General features: G+C 45.0%; 2 protein-coding genes across 2 annotated transcripts; one reads left to right on the plus strand and one right to left on the minus strand.

The window, feature by feature from the left end:
- Positions 1 to 1,844: 1,844 nt before the first annotated feature.
- On the plus strand, positions 1,845 to 2,798 carry LOC141046794 (olfactory receptor 8U9-like). Its single transcript, XM_073541420.1, has one exon. The coding sequence runs from the start codon at positions 1,845 to 1,847 to the stop codon at positions 2,796 to 2,798; it is 954 nt and encodes a 317-aa protein (XP_073397521.1).
- Positions 2,799 to 14,487: 11,689 nt separating this feature from the next.
- Positions 14,488 to 16,940, minus strand: LOC141046723 (olfactory receptor 1f45-like). The gene has a single exon (XM_073541349.1). The coding sequence runs from the start codon at positions 16,626 to 16,628 to the stop codon at positions 15,687 to 15,689; it is 942 nt and encodes a 313-aa protein (XP_073397450.1). The 5' UTR covers positions 16,629 to 16,940; the 3' UTR covers positions 14,488 to 15,686.
- Between the last annotated feature and the right edge of the window lie 5,428 nt (positions 16,941 to 22,368).

The following is a 22,368-nucleotide window of genomic DNA, read 5'->3' on the forward strand; positions in this document are numbered from 1 at the left end:
CCCTACCACACCGACTGCTCCCCACCACACAGACTGCTTCCCACCACACAGACTGCTCCCCACCACACAGACTGCTCCCTTTGACTCAACTCTCCTGACTCTCTATAGCAGGATACAGTTCACCCATTGTTCAGATTTTTGCTTCCTCTCTGCACTTGTCATAGAGATCTTTAAGTGCAGAGAGAAAAGAAGACAATAGAAGAATCAACATACATAATATTTTATCGGTTTAACCGTAGCTCAAAAATAGGTCTTTTTGTTGCTAAAAAGGACCAAAAAAGGAAGGAACAAAAAAATCTAAAAAGAAGTAAAAATAAGAAATATATATATACTGCTCAAAGAAATAAAGAGAACACAAACAGCCTGTTGCAAATGGAATAGTTACCTTTTTTTTGAGCAGTATACATTGTATTCATATAATTCTATACTTTTTATAAATTAAATTTACAGTATATTTTAGACATTTCAATAGGTACACAACATTGAACTTTCAGACTTGGAAATCCAGGGAGAACAAATCCCAATGAGATGCCAGATTAAATTAATATAATTTGCGGCACCATGAGAAAAGGAGACGTGAGTATAAAGGGTCGAAAATAGCTGCAAAATGTACCTATTGTGATGATGATGAACAATTCAAAGTGAGTGTAATGTTTTATCATTCTTTTCCTATTCTATAGCAAATATGTCTGTTTTTAGGCTGGTATGTTTTTATTGTTTTTTTCTTTCAATCTTTGATATATTTTATTTTTTAAATTTTATTTTTTAAAGATTGGACCTAATTAAGCAAAGAAACACATTTTTCTACATGTTTTCAATTTTGTTGATATGGAGGTCATTTTACAGGAAATATTCCCTATTTTTGTAAAATGAATTCCTGTAATTTTCCATAATTCTTATGTTTTTGGCCACAGATAGGTGCATTGTATTTGTATTACGGACATTTGGCTTCACGATCAATGTTAATTAGTGTCGTAGAACCACAGGAGGTGACATCCGTAATCATGTTTGGGTCACTGTTTTGGCTGGCCAAAATAATACCTACCTCCTTGCAAAAATAGTAGCAACATACAGTGCACAAAGTAATACAGTGTTTGATAGTGCCTATACAATGACTCCATTGCTGCATTCATACAGGGCCCCTCAGAGCTGCATTTCAAAGATTGGTGAGGATTCTATTAGTTGGTCCTCCAAAAATCAGAAGGTGACCGCCTATCCTGTGAATAGGAGCTAAATTGCTAAATTGATAGGGATTAACCCTTTCATTTGGATGATAATAACCAGTTTATCAACATCCATCTGAAATGTGTCCTGTTGTAACTGGTAGTAGTCAATATCGTTGTCTTGTTTGTGTTGAATACGAGTCCCATGTTTGAGCTTTCCATCTTAATACTCCATAATAATTCCTAATTCAAAAGATTATAAAGCCAAGTAATAGTGGCCATGTGCATGTACTGTATAGATAGAGGATAGTCCTCATCTTCTCTGGTGGGGGTCGAGGAACCAGTCTGACATTGGTCATGACACACCTGCTAGAACTGAATGAGTAGTTCAATATTAGCAAGACATTGATGTTACTCTAGAATTTTCACAATGGGGTTCAATATTTTGCTGTTCTTATGTTGTACATGTGACGCTGGCAGTCAATCTAACTAGTTTTCCTTCATACTAAATAAGTTTAATAGTTTTTCCGGTTGAAGGTAGCCATAAGTCTATTGAGTTTAACTTATCGTCTAATATGTTAATCCAGTTCTTAAGCATTTCCTATTTGGTTGATAGACCAAATATTTGAAGAATAGCAAATGTCATATTAGCCAATTATTCTTTCCTCCAGTGACCGATCCATGGCGGACAACTATCCAGCCAACACCACAACAGTCCTATTTGTCCTTTTGGGTCTACCTAACACTCCCCAGCTTCGTTGTGTGTCCTTTGTGGTCTTGTTCAGCATATACCTGATGACATTATGTGGGAACTTGATTATCCTCACAGCCATTGTCTCAGATTCCCGTCTTCATACTCCCATGTACTTTTTCCTGGCCAATCTTTCTTTCTTAGAGATGTGCTACACGACTGTCACTCTACCCAATATCCTCAACAACATAGTAAGGCAAAATAACTTTATTTCCTTTCAGGCATGTTTCTGTCAGATTTATATCTTTACATTCTGTGCCACTTTTGAGTGCGTCTTACTTGCCATCATGGCATATGATCGGTACATTGCCATCTGTATTCCATTAAGATATAAGATCATCATGAACCAAGCAATGTGTCTTCAGCTGGGATCTACCCCATGGATCACAGGCACCTTAAATTCCATCATCCAGACCATTCCAACATCTCTCCTGCGTTACTGTGGTCTAAACAAAATTGACCGACTCTACTGTGAGGTCCAACCATTGCTACAGCTATCCTGCAGTGACACAACCCTCAACAAAATGCTGACCACTGGGTCTGCCTCATTATTTGGGGTCGGGTTTATGGCTTTTATTTTAGTGACCTATATCTTTATAGTTTCAGCCATTCTTCGAATCCCATCACTGTCTGGGAGGTTAAAAGCCTTTTCCACCTGTAGCTCCCAAATCACAGTTGTCATCATGTATTATGGAGCCGTCATATTCATGTACTTGAGGCCAACGTCTAGTGATTCCTGGGGATTAGATAGTGTTATCTCCGCCATGTACTGCATGGTCATCCCTGTCTTGAACCCCATAATCTACAGCCTGAGGAACAAAGATGTGAAACGGTCCATAAAGAATTTCTTGGTGTGGAAGAAATTCACAAGAGGGAGGTCATGACTACCTTACAAATTGTTCAATAGACATGTAGATAAAAATCATTAGGTACAAATATAAATGTTCTAGAAATCTTATTAATTTATTACCTAGATCTACTAGGATAACATCCAGAGCATTTCAATTAATCTCTTTTGGTTTGAAGCTTTGGGCACATTTGTGAGAGGCCCACCATGTTTATATTTGTGCATTTACCAAATGGTTCTACAGCCATGCTTTTCCATGACATGCCCATTTAAAATGGTTATTAGTGTTGAGTGATACCGTTCGATACCCAAAAATATCGTATTGGATGGTATCGCCCGATACGAAAAAAATATCGGGTATCGCCGATTCCGATACCGGAAGTCCCATTCAAGTCAATGGGACTTCCGGTATCGGAATTTAAAAAAGCCCTTTATTTCCTTGTTGGCTAATTCTACGTAATTGAAAACAAATAAGAGTCATGTAGAATGTATTGTGGGAGGTGGAGGAGACATTAAAGGCATAGTGGTTTATTCAAATCACATGGTATAGCATTAATTCCATTTTTTTTTTCAAGACGTTCGGAGTTAAAAAGATATTGACTATGTTAACTTTTTTATATTTTGTCAGATATGTATGTTTCACAACTTCCATGCTCTTCACCTTCTTTTGTACTTCTCCCACACTTTCTCGTTCATGATCCGCAGCAGTAGCATTTTTTTATCAAATTTTTCTTCACCTTATTCATCTTCTTCTTTTTCACCTTCTTCCCATTTTTTTTTCCATTCTTCATATTCTTCTTATTCAGCTATTATTAATTTTCATATGCTATTTCTTCATCTTCTTCCTATTCTTCTTTTTCTTCATTTTCTTATGGTGACAGGCATTCCTGTAGTACTTATCTATAAAAGTTATAAGATTACACCTTACGTTCTGCCTGTCACAAAAGATTTACAACAGGATTTGTCCGCGTTCAGTTTGGCCTGCAGCAGCAGGCATTTTCCAGGGGCACCACGAGGAGGAACAGACTCACCCCATTTACTGCTTAGTCTTCTTCTGCTTATAATTTTGATTTCTTCTATGCTGATTTTTAGTCTTATGCTTAATGTTCTTCTGCTTTCTGTTCTTCTGCTTTTGCTTCTTCTGCTTCTTGTTCTTCTGTCTTTTGTTCTGTATCTTGGTGGTTGTCTTCATGTTCTTTGTCCTCTTGGTCTTATTATTTAGGGTCATATTTCTGGTCTTCTTTGGCGTGGTCTTCAGGGTCGTCGTCATCAGGGTCGTCGTCATGGAGATCAATAAGGATTACCAAAGACAATTTCAAAAAGCTTGATCTTGGAAATGTAGCAGAAGGTACAAGAAGGCTGAGAAACTGGCGAGAACCAGCTGACAGTACTGGAACCCGTAGTGGCAGCAGAAGGAACAATAGCCAATGGCACTACTGAGGAACAGCTGACGGTGCTGGACCCCGGTTACTATGCATTAGGTACCTGTGCTAGAAACCACTACCAAGGACCAGCTGACGTTGCTGGACCTCGGATACCGAGATGGAGGCACCTAGGCCAAAGGCTCTGGCGAGAACCAGCAGACAGTGCTGGAACCCGGATGGGTAGCAGAAGGAACAAGAGCCAATGGCACTACCGTGGACCAACTGACGGTGATGGACCTCGGTTACTAAGCAGAAGGTACCTGTGCTAAAAAGCACTACCAAGGACCAGCTGACGGTGCTGGACCTCGGATACCAAGATGGAGGCACCTAGGACAAAGGCTCTGGCGAGAACCAGCAGACAGTGCTGGAACCCGGATGGGTAGCAGAAGGAGCAAGAGCCAATGGCACTACCGAGGACCAACTGACGGTGATGGACCACGGTTACTAAGCAGAAGGTACCTGTGCTAAAAAGCACTACCAAGGACCAGCTGACGGTGCTGGACTTCGGATACCGAGATGGAGGCACCTAGGCCAAAGGCTCTGGCGAGAACCAGCTGACAGTGCTGGAACCCGGGTGGGTAGCAGAAGGTACCCATCCAAAGCAAAGTAGCCAGGCCGCAAGCCGGCCGCAGTTACCGAAACCCACAGTCCTACAGGGGGTCCATGTCCCATTGGCACTACGGATCCAGCCTTCAGTGCCAGTTCCCGCAGCCCACATAGGAGTCACCTAAACTGCAGGCACCGTAGAGTCGGCTAACCCGGCCGCAAGACGACAGGACAACGGATTGGTGGCATAGTGACCTTGACACTACCCCGAAAAAGCTGGCATGCTGGAACCAGGCTGGGCAACAGGGAGTACCCATGCCAAAGACACTGACGAGAACCAGCTGACGGTGCTGGAACCCAGATGGGTAGCAAAAGCTACAAGAGCCAATGGCACTACCGAGGAACAGCTGACGTTGCTGGACCACGGTTACTAGGCAGGAGGTACCTGTGCTAGAAAGCACTACCAAGGACCAGCTGACGGTGCTGGACCTTAGGATATCGAGATGGAGGCACCTAGGCCAAAGGCTCTGGCGAGAACCAGCTGACAGTGCTGGAAACCGGTTGGGTAGCAGAAGTTACCCATCAAAGTAGCCAGGCCGCAAGCCGGCCGCAGTTACCGAAACCCACAGTACTACAGGGGGTCCATGTCCCATTGGCACTACGGATCCAGCCTTCAGTGCCAGTTCCCGCAGCCCACATAGGAGTCACCTAAACTGCAGGCACCGTAGAGTCGGCTAACCCGGCCGCAAGACGACAGGACAATGGATTGGTGGCATAGTGACGTTGACACTACCCGGAAACAGCTGGCGTGCTGGAACCAGGCTGGGCACCAGGGAGTACCCGTGCCAAAGACACTTCCGAGAACCAACTGGCGTTGTTGGAACCCAGGGACAATCATGGTGAAGGTCGAGGCCTACTTGGTGGCAGTTTTAGATAGTTTGTAGGCTACAACAGACTGTCAACGTGCTCCAATTAGGCATCTGTCTCCACTCTGTTTCCAGGATTTCACATGACCACCAACACCGCCAGTTTATGCGTACAGTAGCCGTCTGCCCAATCCACATGTGTTCCTGTGTTACTGGGGTTCTGTAATGTCAGCAGATCCCCTGATGTGTGTCTGCCACTGTCTCCTGCTCTGTCCACATTCCCACCGCTGCAATGGGAAGGTGGACAGCGCAGGAGACAGTGCCAGACACACATTGGGGGAACTGCTCATGTAACAGAACACCAGGAACACAGGAACAAGTGTGGAATGCGTGGACGGCAACTGTGAGCAGGAACTGGCGGTGTTGGAGGTCAGGGGAAATACTAGAGACAGAGTGGAGACAGAGGCCAAATCAAAGAATGTTTAAATCTGAAGTAGTTACAATTTGGAGGCAGCAGCAGTTTGCCCTCCACACAGCATGGGATCAGCTGACGTTACCGACCCCCACTTTCATCTGAACGAGTGTTTTTTTCTGTGTGGACAGCACTTCCGAGCACCATCTGGCGTTGTTGGAGCCCAGGGACAATCATGGTGCTGGCCGAGGCCTACTAGGAGCCAGGTGTAAATCGGAGGTATTTTGACTTTGGAGGGAGCAGGACACTTTGCCCTCCACACATCAGGGGATCAGCTGACGTTACTGACCCCCACTTTCACATGAACGAGTGTTTTTTTCTGTGTGGACAGCACTTCCGAGCACCAACTGGCATTGTTGAAGCCCAGGGACAATCATGGTGCAGGCCGAGGCCTACTTGGTGGCAGTTTTAGATTGTTTATAGGCTACAACAGACTGTCAACGTGCTCCAATTAGGAATCTGTCTCCACTCTGTTTCCAGGATTTCACGTGACCACCAACACCGCCAGTTTATGCGTACAGCAGCCGTCTGCCCAATCCACACGTGTTCCTGTGTTACTGGGGTTCTGTAATGTCAGCAGATCCCTTGATGTGTGTCTGCCACTGTCTCCTGCTCTGTCCACTTTCCCACCGCTTGCAGTGGGAAGGTGGACAGCGCAGGAGACAGTGCCGGACACACATTGGGGGATCTGCTCACGTAACCGAACACCAGGAACACAGGAACATTTGTGGAATGTGTGGACGGCAACTGTGAGCAGGAACTGGCGGTGTTGGAGGTCAGGGGAAATACTAGAGACAGAGTGGAGACAGATGCCAAATCAGAGAATGTTTAAATCTGAAATAGTTACAATTTGGAGGCAGCAGCAGTTTGCCCTCCACACAGCAGGGGATCAGCTGACGTTACCGAACCCCACTTTCACATGAACAAGTGTTTTTTTCTGTGTGGACAGCACTTCCGAGCACCAACTGGCGTTGTTGGAGCCCAGGGACAATCATGGTGCAGGCCGAGGCCTACTAGGAGCCAGGTGTAAATCGGAGGTATTTTGACTTTGGAGGCAGCAGGAGAGTTTGCCGTACACACAGCAGGGGATCAGCAGACGTCACCGAACCCCACTTTCACATGAACAAGTGTGTTTTTCTGTGTGGACAGCACTTCCGAGCACCAACTGGCATTGTTGGAGCCCAGGGACAATCATGGTGCAGGCCGAGGCCTACTTGGTGGCAGTTTTAGATTGTTTGTAGGCTACAACAGACTGTCAACGTGCTCCAATTAGGCATCTGTCTCCACCCTGTTTCCAGGATTTCGCGTGACCACCAACACCGCCAGTTTATGCGTACAGCAGCCGTCTGCCCAATCCACACGTGTTCCTGTGTTACTGGGTTTCTGTAATGTCAGCAGATCCCCTGATGTGTGTCTGCCACTGTCTCCTGCTCTGTCCACTTTCCCACCGCTTGCAGTGGGAAGGTGGACAGCGTAGGAGACAGTGCCGGACACACATTGGGGGATCTGCTCACGTAACAGACCGAGGCCTACTTGGAGCCAGGTGTAAATCTGAGGTTGTTTGACTGTGGAGGGAGCAGGACACTTTGCCATACACACAGCAGGGGATCAGCTGACGTTACCGAACCCCACTTACACATGAGCGAGTGTTTTGTCTGTGCGGACAGCACTTTTGAGCACCAACTGGCGGTGTCGGAGCCCAGGGAAAATAAGGTAGTAGGCCGAGGCCTACTTGGAGCCAGGTGTAAATCTGTGGTTGTTTGACTGTGGAGGGAGCAGGACACTTTGCCATACACACAGCAGGGGATCAGCTGACGTTACCAAACCCCACTTACACATGAGCGAGTGTTTTGTCTGTGCGGATAGCACTTCTGAGCACCAACTGGCGGTGTCGGAGCCCAGGGAAAATCAGGTAGTAGGCCGAGGCCTACTTGGTGGCAGTTTTTCGATTGTTTCTAGACTATTAACTGTCAACGTACTCCAATTAGGCCTCTGTCTTCACTCTGTTTCGAGTATTTCCTCTGGCTTCCAACCACGCCAGTTGCTGCTCTGAAATGCCGTCTGCACAACCCACACTTGTTCCTGTGTTACTGGGGTTCTGTAACAGCAGCTTCTCCCTAGAGGTGTGTCAGGCAATGTCTCCTGCTCTGTCCACATTTCCACTACAAGTAGTGGGAATGTAGACAAAGCAGGAGACATTGCCGGACTCACCTCTGGAGATGAGCAGATGTTACAGGACCCAGGTAGCACAGGAACAAGTGTGGATTGTGCAGACGGCACTTGAGAGCAGAAACAGGCGGTGTTGTAGGCCGGAGGAAATACTCAAAACAGAGTGGAGACAAATCAGAGAACATATTAAATCAGAGGTAGTCAGAAGTTGTAGGCAGCAGGAAAGTTTGCCGTACACACAGTAGGGGATCAGCTGACGTTACCGAACCCCACTTACACATGAGCGAGTGTTTTGTCTGTGCGGACAGCACTTCTGAGCACCAACTGGCGGTGTCGGAGCACAGGGAAAATCAGGTAGTAGGCCGAGGCCTACTTGGAGCCAGGTGTAAATCTGAGGTTGTTTGACTGTGGAGGGAGCAGGACACTTTGCCATACACACAGCAGGGGATCAGCTGACGTTACCGAACCCCACTTACACATGAGCGAGTGTTTTGTCTGTGTGGACAGCACTTCTGAGCAACAACGGGCGTTGCTGTAGCCCAGGAAATAAAGTTCAGGTCATAGAAACATGAACACAATAGGAGACCTGGATCCTGTTGCCAGCCAATTATTTATTCTGGAAGAGGACTGGCAAATTCAGGTGAGATCCAGGCCTTGTTCATTTTCAGAAAAGTAAGCCGGTCAACATTATCGGCGGATAGTCGCGTGCGACGGTCTGTTACCACACCACCTGCAGCACTAAAGACACGTTCCGATAATACACTGACAGCAGGGCAAGCCAGCACCTCCAATGCATACTGGCTAAGCTCTGGCCATGTATCCAGCTTAGAGACCCAATACTTGAATGGGGAAGAGCCATCTGGGAGTACACTAACAGGGCAAGACAAGTAGTCTGTCACCATCTGACGGAAACGTTGCCTCCTGCTGACTGGAGCCGTCTGTGATGGTGTAGCCATTTGTGGCGGTCCCACAAAACTTTTCCACATTTGGGCCATACTGGCCTTGCCTTGTCCTGCGGCACTGCCTCTGCTACCTCTTTGTGTAGAGCTTCCTCCAATGCCTCTACCCACATGGCTGCTTTGAACAGCACTACCAGCAACACTTGCGGGGGGAATGGAGAACATGATGGCCTGCACAAGTGTTTCTTGGTACTCCCGCATTTTTCGCTCCCGGTTCAACTGTGGTATGAGACTTTGTAAGTTGTCCCGGTAGCGAGGATCTAGGAGGGTGTACACCCAATAATCAGCCGTGTGGAGAATGTTGGCGATGCGGCGGTCATTTAACAAGCACTGCAGCATGAAATCAACCTTGTGCTGCAGACTGCCAACTGGACCGGAAATGCTGTCCCCAGCTTGAGGCAGCATCTCAGCCTGCTCAGCATCACCCCACCCTCGCTGTACACACTGACTCCTCTGGAGAGATGTGTTCCTCCTCCTCCATTGACTCCTCGTCATCCTCCTCACTAAGTGTCCCCTGCCTGGGCCTTTGTGTGGAAGCACGTTGCGCAGACTTGCCAAAAGCAGATGGCATTTCTGACTCCTCATCCTCGACCTCTTCAAAAACCTCCTCACTTAGTGCTTGTAAGGTTTTTTGAAGCAGACAGATAAGGGGGACAGTCATGCTGATTAGTGCATCATCTGCACTGGCCATCCGCGTGGAGTCATCGAAGGCACGCAAAACTTGGCAGATGTCCCTCATAGTGGCCCACTCAGTGGTGGTGAAGTGTGTCCGGCGCACAGTGCGACTTGTTTGCGCCTGATGCAGCTGGTACTCCATTACTGCTGCCTGCTGCTCACACAACCGCTCCGACATATGTAACGTTGAATTCCACCTGGTGGGGAGGTCACATATGATGCGATGTTCTGGCAGGCGGAATCGGCGTTGCAGAGATGCAATGCGCGATCTTGCCATGCTGGAACGCCGCAAGTGAGCACACTCTAGGCGAATCTTGTGCAGCAGTGCATCAAGATCCGGATAGTCCCTCAGAAAGCTCTGCACGACCAAATTGAGCATGTGTGCCAGACATGGTATGTGAGTGAGGTTGCCTAGGCCCAGAGCTGCCACTAGATTTCGGCCATTGTCACTCACTACCAAACCTGGCTGGAGATTCGCTGGCACAAACCACACATCGCTCTCCTGCTTGATGGCATTCCAGAGCTCCTGTGCTGTGTGGCTCCGATTCCCCAAAGAAATTAATTTAAGGACGGCCTGTTGACGTTTGGCCACACCTGTGCTCATATCTGGCCTAACAGGCTCATGCAGTGCTGATTCTGAGGAACTAGAGTAGGAGGAGGACTCAATATGTACAGACTGCATTCCTGCAATCCTTGGAGTTGGCAGAATACGTACAGAGCCACTCTCCAGATCTGTACCCGGCTCCACAACATTGACCCAATGGGCAGTGAGGGAAAAGTATCGTCCCCGTCCATGGCTACTGGTCCACGCATCGATGGTCAGGTGGACCTTGCTACTGACGGCGTTTGGTAGCGCATTTTTAATTTTTACCTCCACATGCTTTTGCAGGGCAGGGACGGCTTGCCTGCTGAAATAAAAGCGGCTGGGCACATTGTATTGTGGAACTGCCAATGACATCAAGTTCCGGAAGGTGTCAGTCTCCACCAGCCTGAATGACAGCATCTCAAGGGCCAGTAGTTTGGCAATGCCGGCATTCAGAGCCAGTGTTCGGGGATGGTTTGCCGAGTATGGCCGCTTTTTCTCCCATGCCTGTGCTACCGATTGCTGGTGAGTGGCCTGGGAGTGTGCTGATGACTGAGAACGTGGTTCAGTGGGTGGAATTTCACTGGGTCTCTGGACAACAGTGGCAGTGGTTCTTCCATGGCGTTCCAGTGAGGAAGCCGAACCAGCTGTGTGTGAGCTGGAGGAAGAGGCCCCAACACGAGCTGAAGAGGTGGTAGGTGCTGCTGAAGGTTGGCCTACATCTTCAGTGTGTCTGTGTAACTCCACCTCGTGCTTGGTACGCACATGTTTCCACATATTTGTGGTATTGAGGTTGCTCACATTTTTCCCTCGTTTAACTTTCTGATGACACAGCTTGCATTTGACAAAGCAAATGTCATCTGCAACTGTGTCAAAAAAAGACCACTCACTGCAAGTCCTGGGAGCGCCCATTTTGTGTTTTGGAAGAGGATTGCTCCTCACGGGTGCCAAAGTGGAGGCTACAGGCAACCAAGTCTGCCCCCGCCCTCTCCCTCCTCTTTTGGCCGTTCGGGGAATCTCTTCCTCAGAGCTGCTCCCACCACCTTCCTGTGGCTGACGCCATGATGGGTCAAGGACCTCATCATCTCCACTCCCCTCTTCAAGCACCGGCTAGTCCTGGGTTGTCTCGCCAGCACCGTACGCACCAGAAATTGGCAGCTGAGTCTCATCATCATCAGATGAGCACTGAGGTGTGCTGACAATAGGCACTGGCCCACCCGCCTCTTCAGATTCAGAGGGACAAAGCAGTTGCGCATCACTGCATACTCCCTCTTCTTCACGCTCTAGAATGCTGCTTGGCTGGCCACCTCTTTCCAAGCCAACAGATTCTGAGAACAGAAGTAAAGATTGAGATGGCTCCTGTCCAGGGCTCTCAGACTGCCTGGGCAATTTGGCAGGTGGTGAAGAGACAGATGGTTGCTCTTCAGTGCTCTGGCCCTGGAAGGATGCGGAAGTCATTGAAGTGGATGCGTTAGCTGCCATCCATCCGACAACGGATTCAATTTGTTTGTCACGCAGCAGTGGGGTACGGCGAGGTCCTACAAAGCTGCGCATGAAGGACTGTTGCCTGGTAAAAGTGGGGGATGCCGGGTCACTGGTGGCCGCAGCAGACACCGAATCCCCACGTCTTCTCCCTGCTGAATCCCCCCGTCCTCTCCCTGCTGAAACTCCATGGCCACGACCATGTGCCTTACTCCCTGCCTTCTTCATCTTGGTAGACTGATAAAGATAGGCAGAAAAGTAAAAAAGGGGTGGCTTAGTGTTCTTATTCCTGAACACCTGCTAGCCAGCATAAGAAACACTAATTTGGCTAAGAGTGTGTGTACTACACTTTAATATGATCTAATGTGGCCTACACAACTGTAAAGTGGAGTGTTTGGTGAACTTTATTTCCTTTTTTTTTGGGGGGGGGAAAGAAAAGGATGTGACCAAAGTTTGAAAGCTATAGTATCACAAACTTTTTGGAGCGATTACAATGCAGGAAGCTAACCTACAATGCAATTGATGAGGCTCCAAAAAATAGGGTGATACTAGTCTGGCTGGCCCTGAAGGGCACAAGCCAGCAAAAAGACTCCTCTATCTAATCCTATATAGTGTTTGCAACCAACCAACGACAATGGATGCGGATGGAAGCACACTAATATAGGAGCAAAAATCTGGATAAATTAGCTGCAAAAAAAGGACTATGTATGAGGCAGTGACGCACGCTGAGCGGACTACAGCTAGCGGTGGCTGTAGAACACACTGTAACGTGAGCTGCACTCACACACAGAGAGACTTATCAGACAGCCAAAAACAGTGCAGAGAAATGGGCTATAGCACTGAAAGGCTGCTGAAAGGCTCCGCTGTCCAATCCTTTAGTGTTAGCAACCAACGTATATGGATACGTATGGAAGCACACTATACAGGAGAAAAAAAAAGCAGCAATAAAAGAAAAATGTGTATGAGGCAGAGACACACGCTGGGCGGCCTACAAGCAGATGTGCCTGCAGGACACACTACACAGCGTGGGTCTGCACTCACACAGTCCTTGCAGACAGCTATTAAAACAGCGCTGCTGGGCTACAAAAATGCTACAGTGGTGGATTATGTACCCTGGGTAGAACAATAGATATGTTTGATGATCGCTATTTCTAACTGTCCCTCACAGTCTTCAACAGCAGCCTGTCCCTAACTGAATTCACAGCAGAGTGAACCCGAAATGGCGGCTGCTGCGGTTTTTATAGTGTATCATGACATCATTTCAGCAGCCAATCACAGTGATGCCAGTAGTTAACATGCCTACATGCCTAACAGGATATGCCCACACTTCTGAGGATCCCCATTGGCTGAATCAAATCGAGCGGGCTCCTAGCATTATGGGAACTTCCGATTCCGGTATTCGATATGAAAAAAGTATCGGAACTAAGTATCGGAATTCCGATACAGCGAATATCGGCCGATACCCGATACTTGCGGTATCGGAATGCTCAACAATAATGGTTATACATTAGCTGTCACACGGCAGCAATACAACCCGACTCCACCATAAACAAGTGCATTGAGCTTTGTTGAGCATTCAAGTTTATCCCAGTATATTGGCATTAGCACTTGCAGTGGATTATTTAATCAGTCTGTGTATTTAGGCAGCAGAAGAGCCCACTCCTGCCACCATTGGGCACCCTTGGAAATTATCATGTGTTTTATGAATTTTTGGCACAAATTACCCTCCAAATTTTTGAGGGTTACATTGTAGAGAGTTTTTGTGCTGTTTTGTTAGTTATAACCTCAATTTCAATATTCTTTTTGTTAAAAGTACATAATTGGTTTTGAATGGGCTTCATAACAGACCGTGATTTTTGCTATAATCTGCAATACCGAAGGTCCTATGTTCGTATGGGGGATTAAAAATGACCTTAAATACATTAAGAAAAAATTATTGAAAAAGCTAAACAAAAAATCCAATCATCCTCATTCTTTGAAATGATAGAAACAAGAAACACATTTTACATATATGACCTCAATTAAAGATATAAATGTGAAAAAAATATTTATTAAAATCAAAGAAATAAAAATATAAAAAATAAGCATATTCTGTATTGCTGCATCCTCAAAAACCTACACTTTCTCACCCACCTCTTTTGCGCCCATCTTTCTCCATCCCCCTCTTCCTTGATTCACAGTTTCAGCATTACAGGAGCCAAGGAAGGATGAGGTTAGATGGAAAACAAATAGATTGGAAGGTGTACTGAACTGTTTGGAAATGACAAGGGTGTACAATGCGCCTGTGCTGTTGTCAATTTGCACTGACAAATTATGTTTATCTCCAAAACCACAGTATCCTTGCAGCAATTTACTTCCCTTTCTCCACTGAAAATGCATGCATGCTCTTCTGTGCTGAGCATGCATGTGTATGAGGTTAATAGGGGGGTGGGGGGAAAGGAACAGATTGAAGGAAACAACTTAAACTAGTGTTCAGCTGGCCAGCTTCATTTTCTAATACCCTACATTGGAATAAAGAGTCAAGTACGCAAAATTGGCAAAAAAAAGGTAAACAGTTCAAAATATATTTTATTAACCTGTATGACTGTATACATTTTCACAAGACCAAGAATACTTAGCAATCATGAACTCTGTGTAAGAAAACTAACTCATTGGTCATAACAACAACTTTGTCATCTTGCAATAGGTATTTATGAGTCATACTGAGGCTCTTAATAAGTTTCCATACATTCAGTCAACCTGGTAAAAGGTTTAATCCCAGAAGAAAAATGTCTCCATCATCTATAGGCTAGGGGTTAACTCACTGATCACTGGGGATCCCTCAGCAATCCTGAGAATGGGGTCTGGATTCCACATGCTCAAACTCTGCTCTATATTGGACTGCAGAAAATAGCAAAACTTTGTACTTGGCTATCTCCGGCAGTCCCATAGACAATGTATGGAAAAGGGGTTGAGCATGTGCAGCTCCATTCCATTAATGATGAGGCTCTCCATAGCCCAGTTCCCGAATTCAGTGCATTATGAGCATGGAATAACTTTTGAGTCTAGTAATAACTATTTAATTTCATATTGGATTATAAATTAATAAAGAGTGGGACGGTGTTCAAAGACGACTAGGAGCCGAAGAGAGTGATGGTAAATTAGAGGTTACTGTAAAGGTAAGGAGCAGTCTGTTGTGGGAAGACACACTCAGAAGTCTCCTACTACTTGCTTTTCCTTGATATAACTGTACTTGTTGTTAACATCAGGAGCTACATCAAGAGTTTTCAAAACATTATGTATGGGCATGATGATGGGAAAAATAGAACTAATTGGTTTATAATTGCAATGACTTTAAGTGAGATGATCTGGGCTTGATTGGCCACCTTTGAAGTGGAAACATGGGTAAGATGCAAATCACTTATGAGATCTCAGCTACTAGACTTCCACTGATCTCCATTGACTTGATGAGAAGTCACCTTGGGACATCTTCATAGTATTAAAGATTATGCATGACAAAAAATGATTGGTTATTTTTGTATTTAGTATATTGGCCTAATTTTCTGTATATCTTTATAGAGTAGACCTGGGCCCTATAATCTTGGCCATATGTACTATAGAGAAGAGAGAGGTCCAGGTTTCTACAATCTGGGGTGGCTATGAGTTTTTGAAGATTTATTGCATCCAGTGCCAACTTAAGTTAGTGGTCCTCCTTACCAACCTCACCATAGTATACATGAACCCAGTCATTAATAAAGTGGTTAATTCCCTCATGCATGACTAATTCTGGCAAAAAGCTTCCTTGAAGCTTGCTGAACATCCTTATTCTTTAAAGTGTAGATAAAAGGGTTCAACATAGGGGCAAGAATCGTGTACATCACACTGGCTATTCTGTCCTTGGTCAATGAGTAGCTAGACGATGGGCGAAAGTACATAAATAGTATTGTCCCAAAATAAAAGGTCACCACGGTCAGGTGGGAAGAGCAGGTGGAAAAAACCTTTCTCCTTCCTTTAGCAGAATGGATTTTGAGAATGGCAAAAATAATGTGGACATAGGAGGCAAAGATGAACAGAAAGGGACCAGCAACCACAATAGATCCTTCGGTGAAGATGACCAGTTGATTGATGGTGATGTCAGAGCAGGACAGTTTGAAGAGAGGCACCATATCACACAAATAATGGTTGATCTCGTTGGACCCACAGTATGAGAGTCTTGATGTCAAGGCAGTATGTAGAATGGCATTTGCTGTAGACAATATCCAGCAGAAGAAAATTAGTTGGGAACTCAGTCTTCTATTCATTATCATCACATAATGGAGGGGGTCACAAATGGCTAAGTATCGATCATAAGCCATGATAGAAAGCAAGAAATCCTCAACGTTGGCAAATGTCAAAAAGAAGTAGACTTGAGCCATACATCCCCAAAACAATATGACCCTTCCTCTCAGATCCAACAAGAGATTCTTCAACATTTGAGGAACTGTCACTAAGCACATACAAATGTCTACGAAAGATAGGTTGGCCAGGAAGAAATACATTGGGCCTTGTAGCTGAGAGTCGGAGAATGTTATTGTAATAATTGCCAAATTTCCAGTTATGGTGACAATTAAGATGAAGAAAAATATTATAAAGAGCCAGAGCTGAAAACTATGGAGATCAGCAAATGTGGAAAGTATGAACTCCATCACTGATGAAGAATTGGTGGCATCCATGTCTCTTGGGTTTGTTCATATATTTCTTAGGCCATGAAACAGTAAAATAATTAAAGTAATTATTTAAACTCAGAGCAAAACAATAAGATATCCTTCATCCTAACATCAAGTTCTAAGTCATGTGGTAGGTACCTCAATGGATTGGGTTGGGTAGACATTTTGGTTGGGGGTAACTGATACATAGACAAAACATGTTACAGTATAATTGAAAGAGAAGTCATAGCTTTGTTCGCTAACTTTTATTAGCAGCACCCAAATGTCACATCTGGATATCATGCCTATGGCTGCCTAAACCAGCTGCAGCCTAAGAAAAATCTTAGTAAGGCTGGTTTCACATTAGCGCATTTTCAGCGCGCGCACGGCCGGGGGTAGCTCCGCCCCCGAGCCGGCTCTCTGCCCGGTGTGCCCGCCCCTTCCTTGTAGCGCCGCCTCCTAGCGCACAGCGGCGCCTGCGATCGGCGCACCCTATCTTTAGCATAGGGTGTGCAGATCGTGCGCAGGCCGTGCGCTAGTTGCGCTTTGACCTGCGCTGCGCACTTTTGACGGTGCGCCGTGCGCGCCAAAATCAAACTTTTCGGATTTTGGCGCGCACGGCGCATCGTCAAAAGTGCGCAGCGCAGGTCAAAGCGCAACTAGCGCACGACCTGCGCACGATCTGCGCACCCTATGCTAAAGATAGGGTGCGCCGATCGCAGGCGCCGTTGTGCGCTAGGAGGCGGCGCTACAAGGAAGGGGCGGGCACGCCGGGCAGAGAGCCGGCTCGGGGGCGGAGCTACCCCCGGCCGTGCGCGCGCTGAAAATGCGCTAATGTGAAACCAGCCTTACAAGCATGGAGGCGAGCAAAGTCACTATGGAGGGGACAAATAAATACAAAGGGTCACCTGGTATACCAACACCACAGTGAGTGTACAGGCCTCTAGAGACCATATTATTTATACTGCTTCTATATTAGTGTGCAGACTCAGCCCCGACATCCCAATATCCCAGAAAGTTACTATATTAACTATGTTAAATGCAACTTTAGACATCTTGTGCATCAAAGCCATGCCCATGATCACCTTTGACTATTTATGCTCAATGGACTCGAAGTGGGACAACAACTCTCTATACATTGGCTATCATACAAGGGACAAATTGCCATATGATGAAAACCACAACGTAATTTTCTTTTGATTTAAATTCGGAAGATTTAGAAGTATTGGATTATTCTGATTATTCTGAGATTTCATCAACACATAGTTCTGACATGGAGAATTCACAAGACGGTATTGAGCATACCCTTATCCGGAAAAATAAACCAAGATTGTATTTGTGTGGTCGACAATATAGTGGCTTCTGACGATTCACCTTCGGAAAATTTTATAAAAAATATCTGTTACATTTTTTTTAACAGTTTTCGGCATTCTTCGAGACAACTTATGGAACCGAGAGAGAGGAGAAGATACAAAGACTAATGCAACATCATCTGAACACTCTCCAATAAACAAGAATAAAGCTTCAGAGAATTAAATAAAATAAATTATGAAAGAAACAATTTTGATTATATGGAAAGGTACTGACACAAACGCTTACAACATCCCAGTCTCAATGTCGATCTCACCAAAAATAACAGAGAATATTTAAGACCAAAACAAATTTTCAACATCCAATACTTTCCATACTCAAACATCCTTTGAAGAGTCTTTGAAAAAAACTACACAAGGATATTTTGTCTTTTAAAAGCTGCTTTGCAAACTTTGAGGATATCAAGAGAAGAAAAAATTAAAAAATAAGAGGTAGCTCAGATTCAGTACAACTGTCTCAATTGAAAAAATAAGTCTCAAAAATGGTCTCATGATTACTACCAAGAGTAAAAGAAGAAAATTGAATTGCTAACGTCTATACTGTAGAATTCCTAGACCGACTTTCCTTTCTAATGGTATAGCAAGAGATACCATAGAGTCCTTCTACTCTGAGTGGATCTGGAACAATCTACCTGCACTGACAAGAGACTCCAAACAGCTACTGTCTCCAGACAACGACTTAACTTTGTTTAAAGATCTTTCAAAAACCACTATGTTAGAATTCGTTATCGTTGGACTCAAACATCCTCCCTACAAGTTACGTACGCATTGAAATCTTTCATCTTTTCGTCTTCAGAGGAGGGCATTGATTTTTTAAAACAACTTGGAATCACTACCTCCATACTTCCACACATCTTCTCTCCCAGATGTCCGCTTCCGCGTGGCTTCTTTCCTACATGATGAACCGCATTTGCTGTTCCTAATTTTCATTCCGTTACTTTAAAAACCAACTTGAATGACCAAGAGACTGGATAAAGCCAATTCCACTTTCTATAGCTACATTTGAACCGAACTTTCCCCCACCAAGTTCTAGGATTACTCAAGGGTACTCCCAGACTCAACAAGTACTCATACATTTTAAGCAATAATCGTTATATTCTTTTTATTCCACTATGTGTACTGTTAGTAATATTTGATTAAGCTACATTTACTACTGACGTTTCTTGCTATGCACATATGTGTCTTGTACTATTGTTTATATGATTATTGTGTCTTACTGACCTTTTCTCAGAAACTGTTATTTTATGCAACATATAACTTAGTCTTATAGCTTTTACCAGTATGTTTAATTGTCTTTTCCCTATCTTTATAGGGTTTGTTCTTTTTAACTGTCCCTTCCCTCCCTTTTTCCTTTTTATTGTCTAGTTTTATATTTTTTGTCTTTCCCCTTTCTCCCTTTTACCCATTTCCCTTCGGCCTTCCCTTTACCTCCATTTCAAAAATTTAAAATTTAATAAATACAGTTAAAACACAAACATAATGTGATTAATGGCATTATACACAGGAGATCTGTACTTAGTATGCAGTGTCAGTGTAAAGGTAATACAGTGATTACTGGTAACATTGTACACAGGACATATATAGTGTGCAGTGTATAGTGTCAGTGTACAGGTAACACACTGACTCACCAGTGACGTCTCTAGGTGAAGTCCTTCATCTTTGCTTTTCATCTTCATCCAGCCAGTGCTTGTCTCTGCAGGAAATAACACCGTTATCTAGCGCACCGCTTGCAGAACACATTACTTAATTTTTTACCAACTTCTAAACTACACCAGATGAAGAAAAAAGGCGACATAGTGTCGCTCTGCACAGTAAAAGGACCGCCTCCCCCATTTAAAACAGTATCCTCAAAAAATAAAATAAATACATCATTACAGTAATAATATCCCTTAATTAGCCCTTATGGTAATAATATCCACAATCCTGGCCTCCGTGTGTCTCATTCCTAGCTCCAGCCATATGTTCTCCCATCCTGCCCTCATGAATATCCATTCTGCCCACATGTGATGTCCCGTAATACTGCCCCATCTGTCCCTTGATCCTGCCCCATCTGTCTCGATTGTATCCATCCTGCCCCATAATCCTGCCCCATCTGTCTCCATCCTGCTCCATGATCCTACTCCATCGGTCTCCATCTTGCCCCATGATCCTGCCCCATCTGTCTCTATCCTGCCCCATGATCCTGCCCAATCTCTCTACATCCTGCCCCATGATCCTGCCCCATCTGTCTCCATCCTGCCCCATCTATCTTCATCCTGCCCCATGATCCTGCCCCCTGTGTCTCCATCCTGCCCCCTGTCTCCAATCCTGCCCCGTGTCTCCCATCCTGCCCCCGTGTCTCTCATCCTGCCCCATCTGTCTCCATCCTGCCCAATCTGTCTCCATCCTGCCCAATCTGTCTCCATCCTGCCCATATGTCTCCCATCCTGCCCCACGTCTCCATTCTTCCCTCTGTTTCTCCATTCTTCTTCCTGTGCCTCCATTCTTCCCTGTGTCTCCATTCTTCCTCCTGTGTCTCCATTCTTCTTCCTGTGTCTCCATTCTTCTTCCTGTGTCTCCATTCTTCCACCGTGTCTCCATTTTTCCTAATGTGTCTCCATTCTTACTACGTGTCTCCATTGCTGCGGGCTCACGGCCTAAGACTGACCTGGTGCTTCACCCAGAGCCGGGCAGTTTCACCCCCTGCCACTTCACTCAGTTTCACCCCCTCTGCCACTGATAAACTGAGCCACGCTTCGGTGATTCTACAGACTGTGACACCGCATGTTCGTCAAACTGGTAACTCAGGATCATGCTTAGGAGAGTCTGGATATGCCACCTTCGTCGGGAGCCAGCTCCTGAACTATCTTTAGGATCATGCCAGAGACTTTACACGTCACCTATGTGGTGAGCCGATAAGATAGGGCCCGATGCAGGCCCCCTCTGTTCATCGGGCCCCATACAGTAAGCAGTAATGCCTTGATGGCGACCCTGATTCTAAGATGGCTCCTTTGTGAATCACTGAGGTATGTAGATAGCTGGAGGTCTTGGTAACGCATACTCTGGAGGGTATGGGGACCTTAACTTGTGCAGCAGCTTGAAACTTAATGAGACAAGAGAATATGTTCATTTTTTTTCTCATTAATGTACACTCTGCACCACATCTTGACTTAAAAAAAAAAAGAAATGTAAATTTTGAAAATGCATTAAAAAAGAAAAACTGAACTATCACATGGTCATAAGTATTCAGACTCTTTGCTTAAACACTCATATTTAAGTCACGTTGGCCATGTGGGGTGGGGTGCAGAGTGTACATTAATGAGAAAAAAAAGAACTTTTTTAAATTTACTAAATGGCTGCAATAAAACAAAAAGTGAAAAATTTAAAGGTGTCTGAATACTTTCCGCACCCACTGTAGTAGTAGAACCTAGAACAAGAGTGATCCAACCTAGTAAGACACCACCCCATATCCTATAAATTCTTACCCATAATAAGGTGCATCGGGTCACATGCCACACAGCCCCAATGCACGTTTCGCATTGGCTTCATCAGTGACCCAATACCATAGGACTGCTCTATGCACTTTACTATGTAATATCATGATATAATTGGGTGGCATATGCTGCTCTCTACCTGATCTCTGTCCTAACGTGTCTCTTCTACTGTCAATCATGATTGTCATTATGATGTTTTTTCAATAAATGTATACCTTTTATATTATTCTTTGGACTCCTGCTACATATTCTCTTGTCTCATGCAGTCTTGGAGTGTCCTTTCTTAATGTTCTGCACACGGACTCTCCACAGGGTTCAGAGCCCTTTTGGCAGACCTGTACTAATGGTTCCTTTCATGCTCTGTGTTTATCTCAGGAGCTTGAAACTTTTTGGGACATATTTGAGGTGAAGAAAAACTAACTGTAAATTCGGCTGGTGGCTTCAATCACAGTATATTGTATACTGCAATGAGAATCAAAGAAGATGACTACTACTATAAAAACATTAGAATACCATGAAAACCCTATTGGTACCTAAAGTGTTAAGTTTGAGTTTATCAGAGTCTGTTGGCTGAATAAGGCTATCTCCGACAGACTTGGCGATAGCCACTGCATCAGGCAGATCTGAAATTACATAGGGGTACCCTGGGTTGTTTCCATGGAGGAGATGCTGGAGATGCTGGATGAGCGAGCCTGAGGTGAGACAAGTCAAACAAATTCAGATGAGTACGAGAAGAAGCAAAACTTGGCAGAATCATAAAGCAAAACCTAGTCAGTGGAATAGTGAAGGTAAGGTACTGTAAGGATAGACAAAAGCAAGGTCAGACAGTCCGGGGGCAAAATCAGGAGGGATCACAGACCAGAGAAGATCAGGAATTCACTGGGCAAGTAACAATAAACAAGGCACCAGAGCCCATGGAGTTTC

This window comes from Dendrobates tinctorius, unplaced genomic scaffold (genome assembly GCF_039654945.1).
Source record: "Dendrobates tinctorius isolate UK_male_01 unplaced genomic scaffold, ASM3965494v1 ptg000120l, whole genome shotgun sequence".
Lineage (NCBI taxonomy): Eukaryota > Metazoa > Chordata > Amphibia > Anura > Dendrobatidae > Dendrobates > Dendrobates tinctorius.

Excerpts from the sequence above, each read along its gene's own strand:
- LOC141046794 (XM_073541420.1), top strand. The coding sequence starts at position 1,845 with ATGGCGGACAACTATCCAGCCAACACCACAACAGTCCTATTTGTCCTT.
- LOC141046723 (XM_073541349.1), bottom strand. The coding sequence starts at position 16,628 with ATGGATGCCACCAATTCTTCATCAGTGATGGAGTTCATACTTTCCACA.